General features: G+C 43.0%; 1 protein-coding gene across 1 annotated transcript in view; it reads right to left on the bottom strand.

Annotated features, from left to right (window-relative positions):
• Positions 1–860: 860 nt before the first annotated feature.
• Positions 861–10,214, bottom strand: part of ALDH1A3 (aldehyde dehydrogenase 1 family member A3) — a 31,439-nt gene continuing 22,085 nt past the window's right edge. The window contains exons 8-13 of the mRNA XM_083475130.1: positions 8,847–8,949; positions 7,524–7,708; positions 6,019–6,183; positions 4,452–4,609; positions 3,943–4,017; positions 861–3,511 (exon numbers count right to left, since the gene is read on the bottom strand). Of these exons, the coding sequence (XP_083331256.1) occupies positions 3,439–3,511; positions 3,943–4,017; positions 4,452–4,609; positions 6,019–6,183; positions 7,524–7,708; positions 8,847–8,949 (759 nt within the window). The 3' untranslated portion in view covers positions 861–3,438. The remainder of the gene's footprint in view (positions 3,512–3,942; positions 4,018–4,451; positions 4,610–6,018; positions 6,184–7,523; positions 7,709–8,846; positions 8,950–10,214) is intronic.

Below are 10,214 nucleotides of genomic sequence, written 5' to 3'. Positions count from 1 at the left end.
CAAGCAAACAAATTTGTCATATTTGGAACCAGTTAGTTTAAACCTTAGGTTGTTTCTTTAAACTTTCCTCAGTAATTGGGCACCCCCTTGGGAGGATGTCCCCACACCCTGATGATTTGTGCTCTTGCCCATTGTTTTGTATTGCCTATTCTTGGCGCTGTAGCAAAACCCTGGGTGGTCTAAAATACATGCCAGCCATACTTTCCATAGTATCTCATCCTGAACCCCAATATAACAGGTTTCCCAGTTTTTAATTCCTGCTCCCAAGGTATCTCAGTGAATTTCAGACCAGCTTTAAGAGCTGCTTCAATTGAAATGCCTCAAAATCAGGCTTTACACGAGGCATTCCCAATCCATACTTTTTGCATTTTCCATGAAGTGTCCTAAACCACTGTTTTGTTTTCCCTTTGGTTGCAAACAAGTTTTAAGTTTATGTTCTTATGAGGTGCAGATCAGTTTGAAAATATCAAATTGTTCAGGCATCCTTACCCGGCACCAGAATCTAAGTTTTGCTTAACTGTTTCAACATTATGGAAATCCATGTCTCATACAGATAACTGAGCCATATCACAAAATTATAACATTTTAATTATAGAGCTAATATTACAAGAGAGAGAACCCCCCTTTTTTTTAAAAAAAGGCATTTCCATGTACAAATGGCAATTAAAAATACATTAGATTAATTGCATTCTAATTTATAAATATATATATTTATATATTTAAACATTTTAAGTAATATTTCATACAAAAAAGCACTAACATGCAATGAAAGAATATAAAGGCTCTACTGGATTGTACTTTACAATTAGTGCCTAATGATGCTTTTAATAATCCAATGTAGAAAAATTCAGTGTATACAATTTCTTTTTGAAACCCTGTTACAGTAAGTAGTTACAAGACAAAAAAAACTTGATCTGGAATGAATATATATTATATATTCTCAGCCACTCGAAATTAGAATCTCAAATGGCATGATGATTGTAGTGATTTAAACTCAAAAGAAGCAGACAGGTCAACTAATAATCGCTGAAGTGAGGGACTGGTGGTTCCGTTTCTCATTTTCCAAATTTCCAGTTCAGTTCTCCATGTTTCTGCAGTAATTTGTGGTGGGTTGTTTTCACCTTAATCCTCATTAAAATTCATCAGCATCGGCATTTTTATGCAGCTTTCTCCAAAATAAAATACCCTTTGCAGCTTTGACTAACGCACACATTTTTGCAGGCAACCCCCCTTAACATAATACATTTTCATACTCTATTTTCACAAACAGATGCATTTTTGTAAACATTCCTTTGCTTGAGAACTGCATCACAAAACTTGGAGAACTGGCAAATTTCATAGGAGGCCTGTTTCGGCTCTTGTATGGTTCCAGAAAGTGCAAATTAGGACCTTCATCTTTAAACAAAAAACTGAATCAAAATTCTCCCCATGTGGCCTTGTTTTACTGTTTGCCCCTCTTTTCCTTTCACAACCAGCTGATTCTCAGGGTCTTGGGATGCCCCTTGCAAAGCACCTCACAGTCCCTGACAACCAGCCAAGCACTCTGTGATTACCAAATACCAGAGCCAAATCTTTATCTAGCCCACACCTGATGTCATGTACCGCCTCTGATGCAGTGCAAGTAGGAGTGGCTTGGCCAAAAGGATTTCATGAGTCAAAGGATGAGGTTTGCAAGCCAAAGTTTCCAACACCAGTTTTACTTGATCCAGTCAGTAATGGTTGGTGCTCATTGGGGCTGGTAGGGCAGAAGACAAGGAGCCCAACAGTAGGGGGAGCTAGAGCCAAGCGAGTCTAATTTTGTCAACATCCTCACCCTTGCCGAGTTCCACAAGGGGGCAATACTGAGACCGAGGAGGAGGAAGTTGATAGCCAGTTTACATCTCTCTCCCCTGGGCTGCTTGTCAGTAAGACAAGCAGTTAGAGTCTGTTTGCAGTTTTGTGGGGGGGGGGGATGCTCCATTTCACCTAGAAGATCAGCCATGCCTGGATCCAGTGGTATATTCTCTTGTGCAACCCCTTGCAAAAATTGGAGAGAACTGTACAAGGGCAGCAGCCTCAGTTTGCTTGTAATGCAGCAGTTATCCCAACATTGAGGAGCTGCAAAATTCAGAATCTGCACTCATTTGCTCCACACAAACACACACACAATACAGTGCACAGGGTTAGCAGAGGGGAAGGAGAGGGTTTTTTAAAAAAATAAAAAATGACCTGACTACAGAAGCTCTGTAAAAAATGCAAATAAGGCCTCTAATTTTATGCACACTTTAGGTACGTGGTCCATCAAAATGAGCGGGTCAGAAATTATGGACTTGTCACGTAGGCTGAAACTTCAGCTGAAGCCTGGCTATTTTATCCTCAAACTCTTCTCAAACCGCCTGAGGAAGGACCCACAAAAAACCAGCCCCATCTCCTGAGGAGGAAATTCTGAGCTGACTTTTTCCACAAGTGACGAGGGAAATATACAGTGTGGGGTCCAAGGCCGCCGGTTCCTGGGGCAGAGGCACTGTGGGGGCAGCCCAATCTTTTTATTCCTTCCCCTCAGCACCTTGTTCTGAAAATTTTCTTGCCCCACTGTTTTATATGCAGCATTAAACTCCAGGGATCTGTGACTCTGTAGGTGCTGCGCTAGGGAACAGGGTGCATAGGTAATTTGCAGATTGCGTGAGGGTTTGGTTCTGGAGGTCCCCACATAATTGCATAATGTCAGGAACCCCCCTGACCTGCTCCCTGTGGAACCATCCCTGTTCGGAGCATCCCAGAGGCTGGGAAGCAAGGCAGAGTGGCTTATAAAGCACTTTTCGGGGCTATCCATTTGTTTATTTTCCCACCAGCTGCATAAAGTTGCAATCGCGTAAGCGAAATCACTGTAAGCTGCGAGTTCCTTGGGCATATAAGTGTGTCCTGTGTGCCCTATATCCATTTTCTTACAACAACAACAACAACAACAACAACAACAATCAGAAGAGAGGGTCCTATGAGGAGCCATGCTGGTGAATCAACTAACACGCACATCCCATGCACACAACCAGAGCCGCCCCCGAGCACATGTCAAAGATGCAGAATTTGGACAAAGTGCTGTGTGTGATTTGAAGGGATTGCTTCTGACTGCAAGGCCTTTTGTTGCGTCTCTAGTTGCTACTGAAACGCATGTGGTGCCAGTAGAGCAGGGCTGACTGCAGAGCATGGCTCATGCGTATCAACATTCATTATTTTGTGACTCTTCAGCAGGCAGTTTTTAAGAGCCTCCATTTTGGCCTGAAACAAATGTCTAAACAAAGTGGTTGGAATTTTAAAGAACCTGAACATGTTATATAGATGGTTTGCTTTTTAAAGAGTTTAGCTACTTTCCTCCCCCCGGCGAGATTTAAGCAACCCTCCCCCCCCACTATACATTAACATTCAGAGTGTCAGAGTTTTAGGTCTCGTGGCATTCCTCACTCAGTGAGTCTTCAGCGACAGTTTAATGGTGACTGTTTTCACCTCTGTGTATTCAGTCAGAGCGTATTCACCTCTGCAAGAAGAGAGAGAGATACCATGCTGTACATTTAAAGCATTAGGATAGCTCTTCAACAGTTATTTAAATAAACATTCACATTATTAGTATTAGAAAATGTTTAGAAAATAGTGAAATATAGTGTATCTACTTTTATTTTTATGTTTTTAGGCTTGATATGTTATTAATAACTTTTTTCTGTTAGGAGATTGCAAAGTGGGTGAAAAAAGAAACAAACCAGAAGAGGAAGTTGGGGGAAGCCCTGGAGGGGAGGGAGGGAGGAATATATAATAAATATTAAGAAACTGAGATGTATGTAATGAATGAAAAAGAAATATATATATATTTAAAGGATAGCTCTTCAACAGTTAAGGCTTCCCCCAAGCTGGCTTCAGAAATGAATAAATGAAAAGGCCCCTTTAAAAAAAAAATGAAACAAAACTACTTACAATTCTCTCCCGTTTCCTGACATTTTAAAGCCGCCAAAGGGAGCTTGTGCAAAAAGGGAATTGTAGCAGTTGATCCTATTGGAGGGGAAGAAAGCCAGCCCCGTTAAGAAGCAAAGATCTTAGCAACATACATTTCAGATTCCCCAAGCACCTTTATACATCAGCTCAGTGAGTGCAGACCCCTGTGAGGCAGGTGTGGTAAACCAAGCCTGCAAGACATTTCTTAGAATTAAAAGAGTTGGAAGGGTCCTTGAGGATAATTTAGTCCAGCCCCCTGCAATGCAGGAATATGCAGCTGTCCCATACGGAGGTCGAACCTGCAACCTTGACGTTATCAGCACCACGCTCTAACCAACTGAGCTATGAGTCACCCACAAGCCTCTTTGCTCATAGCAACATAGAGGTCACTGCTTATAACTGAGAGGAAAAGGGGCAATGTGGCATAAAGGTCAGCGCAGTGATTTGCCCACCTTAAATATTGAGCAATTTTTGTTAAAAAAAAATCTCACCAGACTGTCCCAGACTGCAGTGCCGATGCCAGCGTTAGGGCTCTATCCAAATTCTTTGTAAACACAGCAGCTGTAAGCCCATATTCTGTGCTGTTGGCTCTTTCTATCACTTCTTCTATGTTTTTGAACTTCATTATGGGCTGCACGGGTCCGAAAATCTGCAAGCACATTATAGAATCAGGGCCATCAAGTGATGAATGAGTTTAGGTGAATCGATCACCTGCCTTTGAAATAAAAGTTGCTGATTACTTTGACATTAGTGCCTTTTGGGATACGGAGCATGCGAAATACTGCAAATTTTACAACAGCCGTAACTCTTTGACAGGTCGCCACATCCCCATTCCTTCTTACGGTGGCTCGTTCGTTTGATATTACAGAACTCAAAATGAGAAGTGATACAAATAAGGCGAGACACAAGCCAAAGTAACAGCAGAAGTCACAAATCTGGCAGTGGGAGAAATGGGACAACAGGAAGGCCCCTTCTTTGGCTCAAACTAAAAACATCCGCAATTTGGTTCCTCCCCTCCAAAAACCATTTCCTTTTTCATATTTTTATGTAACGGTCTTAATATCAATACACAAATGCGCTTAATGCAGTGCACTACAGTAATACACAGTTACATTTAATACTTTACCCATTCTAATCAATCATATTGATTCTAATCATTTGTCAATCATTTAGATATCATACAAATCCTAAGAGGATAAAGTAAAATAAGCTGGAAAATGAACCTTCTATTTCATAGAATCATAGAGTTGGAAGAGACCCTGAGAGTCGTCTGGTCCAAACCTCTGCAATGCAGGAATCTCAGCTAAAGCATCCATGACAGATGGCCACCCAATGTCTGCTTAAAAACCTCCAAGGAAGGAAAGTCCACAACCTCCCAGGGGAGACTGTTCCACTGTTCCACTGTTGAACAGGTCTTACTGTCAGAAAGTTTTTGCATCTGCGCTACTTAACAGACATGTCAACTCCATTGGACTGAGGCCTCTACAGCCCCACCCCCCATGTCCACCCCTCCATCTTGAGGGGGCATTAGACATTTGAAGTAGTATCCTATTTGAAGCAGTCATGGCTTCTCCCAAAGAATCCTGGGGCCTACAATTCACACAACAATTCAACAGTCCATCCGTCTTTCAAGGGAACTCTTGAAATTGTAGCTGCCATGATAAACGCCATCTCCCAACAATTCTCAGCAAACTGCACTTCCCTTCAGTCCAGAATCCCTTCCAGAATCTTCTGCTATAATAATTTCTATGGAACACCTTGGCCCAAGTTTAACTTAACAAGGGCAGTATTTAACAGGCTTTGTTATGCTAAGATTAGGTCAAAGTGCTCCACAGAAAATATTACCTGAAGATTCTTGGCTAGAGTAATTGACCTGAAGGAGTCTGGCTGACCACTTTAGCAAAAAGAAAAAAATAAAAATGTTCTTTTTACATGTGCAGAAATTCCACCCTAGAAATATAAAATCACAGGCTCAGAGGGGAACCCAAAGGTGACATCTAGACGAACACCCCAAATTTATAACATGACAGTCCAGTCTTAAAATAAAAATGTCTGTACCTCCTCCTTAGCAATGCGCATGTTGTCTGTGACCTCTGAAAATACGGTTGGCTTTATGAACAGGCCTCGGTCTCCCATGGCTAAACCACCACACTCCAGCTTGGCTCCTTCTTTCTTGCCACTTTCTATCAGCTCCAAGATTTTGTCAAACTGTTTTTGGTCAATCTGTCAGAAAGGGGGGAAAGGAAAGCAGCACAGATGTTGTGGGCAGAGATCAACGCATTTGTCATTTTTGTTGTTCTCTCAGTTTCTATTTTTTTTTCTAATCTTAAATTCACTTCACAGTTCTGCACCAATTTGCAATTATTAACAAAATCCTTATGAAAACTCATCAGTATTTCAGTGCAGTTTTTCCCAGATCAACACACTTTCGTATGCTTTGAAAGCGGGTTACACAAATTCGTGGAGGAGAGGGCTGTTGACAGCTACTAGCCATGATGGCTATGTTTTCCTTCCACAATTGGAGGCACCAATGCTTCCTGGAAACCATGGGCAACTTTAAATATTCAACAACAGAAGAATACAACACAACAGTTGGCTTGACAAAAATCTGCTGTGCAACACAGACTATGGCACAACAACATCACCAGAAACCTGCTCTTGCACATCAGCCTTCCACTGGTGTAAAAACATCCCACCGGTGGAACAAGTATACTGCCACTGAGCCTTGGGCTTGCTGATCAAAAGGTCGGCAGCTCAAATCCCCGCAACAGAGTGAGTTCGTGTTGCTCAGTCCCAGTTCCTGCCAACCTAGCAGTTCGAAAGCACGTCAAAGTGCAAGTAGATTAATAAGTACAGCTCCAGCGGGAAGGTAAATGGCGTTTCCGTGCGCTGCTCTGGTGTCAGTGTTCCGTTGCACCAGAAGCACGTGCTGGCCACGTGACCCGGGAAAACTGTTTGTGGAGCAGACAAACGCCGGCTCTCTCAGCTTGTAAAGCGAGATGAGCGCCACAACCTCAGAGTCGTTCGCAACTGGACTTAACTGTCAGGGGTCCCTTTACCTTTACCTTTCACTTAGTGCTACTTTGGATACAACCCATAAAAGCCAGGGCCAGTCCACTTCAATTGGGGAGTTGCCATTTCTGGACTAAACTTGGAGGACGAACCTGAAATCTGTCAGAGGGCAGCAATGGACACCACCTCTAACCACACTGGGAAATATCTTTGTGAAATTATAATTAAGCATAACCTTTTGTTATGCAATGGGCACGGTCAAGGGGATCAAGAGGGTTATTTTACTTTTATCTCCCCCAGAGGATTTACTAGCACCATAGATTATATCCTAACATCTAATAATGTGCCATCTAATTAACCGAGATACCTTCAGGATAATTCCCAGAGCTGAAAGTGACCACTTTCCAATTGAGTTATCTCTGACATCATCCGTTTCCCAAATTATTGAATGAAATGGATTATCTGTTACTTGGAGTTGCCATTTGCTGCTCCACCTCAGGAAAGGAAGCAGCAAAAGATGGGCATTTCTTTAAATTAAAAAAATAGTTTACCTGGGGTCCTTGTTCAGTTTTGGCATCAAATGGGTCCCCCACGAGCCGCTTCTTTGCATACTCCACGCTGCGCTTGACAAATTCTGGGTACACCTGCTCTTCCACAAAGACTCGAGAGGCAGCTGTGCAGCACTGCCCTTGGTTGAAAAAGACACCCTGGTGGGCACAGTCCACCGCCAAGTCCACTGGAAAGCCAGAAGAGAATGCAAAGAGAGAAAAAGCAGGCTGTTACAAGCAAGCCAGACCATTTCACTGGTCTCTGCATCACCTACAGCCAACATGGTGACATCTGTTGGACATCCAGTGGTCCAGGGTTGCAGTGGGTCAAATACCTGTTACTGTTTCTGCAGTAAGGTCCCTGTCTCCAGTGTCCTAGAGCCATCCAAGCAGCACAGTGCTGAGCTTTTGAGCCATTGAGAAGAAGTCTTCTCACCCTTTGCTGATTACAGTCAGAGTGAAAAGAAACAAGCTACTGAGGATAGGCTCCTAGGGTCACTCTGGAGAAGGCACACAGGAAGAACACCAAGGAGTTGTTGTTCTGTGTGCTCCCAAGCAAAGCATTTAGGAACACATAAGGTGCTTCAGTTTCAGGAGAACGGTGTGCAAGTTCTGTTTCACACAATGGAACTTCAAGGAAAAGTCTACTTGAGTCATGCCAAAATAAGATACCAGAACAGTCCAAATCATTCGCCAATGTACGTGCACAGAAAATAGTAGATTTAGCTGAAGGGCAACACACAGAGACCTGCATTGATTGTTGAAATGCATCCCTAATTTTTATTAGTTATAAGATTATTGAATTATCTTAGGAGATTGTATAAACCTTGAAAGGTGTGGCTATGACTATCGTGAAGGAACCCTGCACTTCTGAATTTGCCACTACACTACTGTTTATACCAGTGGCATAGCATGGAGAGGCCACAGTGGCAGTCGCCCGGGGCGCAAAATTGTTAGGGGGCGCAACATTTCAAAACCCAGTGCTGCCTCAACACAGCTGTGTGCTTCCATTGCTGGGCTCCACTGAAAACGGCTTCTCCATGCAAACCAAGAAGCGACCTCTCCAGACAACAGAATAACTCTTATCTCTGTGGCTGCGATCTCCTGCAGTTGAATGTGCATGCGTACTCCATCTGTTTCCCTCCCTCCTACCCCCCTCTGTGCGGCCCCGGGCACTGGTAACCCATGCTATGCCACTGGCTTACAGTGTCTCATTATTTGGTCCAACCTATCCCTCCCCCCACTTCCAAGGCCTTCTCCAAAGACAGTACAGACTTTCTGCTTGACCCTTTCAATATTAGCACTGTTGGCAGCAGCTATACTCACAGTCAGCATCTGCACAGACAATACAGGGATTTTTCCCACCGAGCTCCAACGTCACCCTCTTGAGGTTACTTTTCGAAGCGGCTTCTTTGATCAGCTTTCCAACCTGCACCGGGAAGAAAGCAGCCATGAAATACAGGCAAATCACCCTTTTCTCACATGTGGAAATGGAGCAGAAGGAGTTCAAAATAACCAGGCCTTTGGCTGATTGACATCTGATGCCCTCTTAAAATATGTTGTGGAAGGGAGGGATGTTGGGTTGTTTTTATGATGTATGTATTTTGTGTTTTTTTTATATTGTGTTTTTCTGTTGTGAACCACCTGTGATCTATGGTATACAATTATTATTATTATTAAATACAGAAACTATGTTCTCCTTTGGAAGCACCCTTTTAAAGCCATCTTACCCATGGCTACTGGAAGGAAGCACCATGAAATTCCATGGGACTTCCTTCCAAGGAAGTAAGCTTAAGAATATTTTCTAGGATGCAAACTCTGTAGAGATATCTTTCAAGCAGACCTGCAAAGGAACAGGACTCAAGTTACTCAGTTGTGGGTAAAAGTAGCACAAGATCCAGAGATTTTTCTTGGCTGCGTTCATTGTCTGGTGAAGGTTCAGAAACGTGGGTCCATCTCACAACGAGAAACCTTGCCAGCACTCCACACTAGCTCTGTGCCCCAATCTGTTCTTCTCTGCACACCTCTTTACAACGTTGCGCTTTCGTAGAGCATCTGCCTTGCATGCAGAATGCCCCACATTCAATTCTCCAGCACCTCCAGTTAAAGCTGGGACAGAACCCTGCCTGAAATCCTGGAAAGCCACTGCGTGCCAGTGTGGAAGGTACTAAAGCTAGATGGACCGACGGGTCTGACTCCATTTAAAAGATAGCACAAGTTGGTTAGAGCATGGTGCTGATAACATTACGGTCGCAGGTTCGATCCCCATTTAGGACAACTGGACTAGATCAGGGCTGCCATACATCCGGAATTTCCCAGACATAGTTGGGATTTGTCCGCCAAAAATGGTGTCCTGGTGGAATTTTTGAAAATTGCTTAAAATGGCAGCCCATGTCAGAAGTGATGATTTTTGTGTGTGCAAATTTCCTTTAAAAATAGCTTAAAAACAGGGCGGTGGGTTTTTTGTTTTTGCAATAAATAGCTCAACAACTTTGGCCAAAACAAAAATAAAAGGCTGAACAACTTTGGCAAAAAACAACAACCAAACAAAAAACAAACATATTTTTGTCTGGATTTTCACTTTTTGAAATATGGCAACCTTAGACTAGATGATCCTCAGGGTCCCTTCCAACTCTGCAGTTCTATGATTCTAAGACAGCTTCCTATGCTCCCCTACGGAATAGTCCACAAACC

This window comes from Podarcis liolepis (genome assembly GCF_965112155.1).
Source record: "Podarcis liolepis genome assembly, chromosome: 14".
Lineage (NCBI taxonomy): Eukaryota > Metazoa > Chordata > Lepidosauria > Squamata > Lacertidae > Podarcis > Podarcis liolepis.
This window is presented reverse-complemented; position numbering and strand designations above follow the sequence as displayed.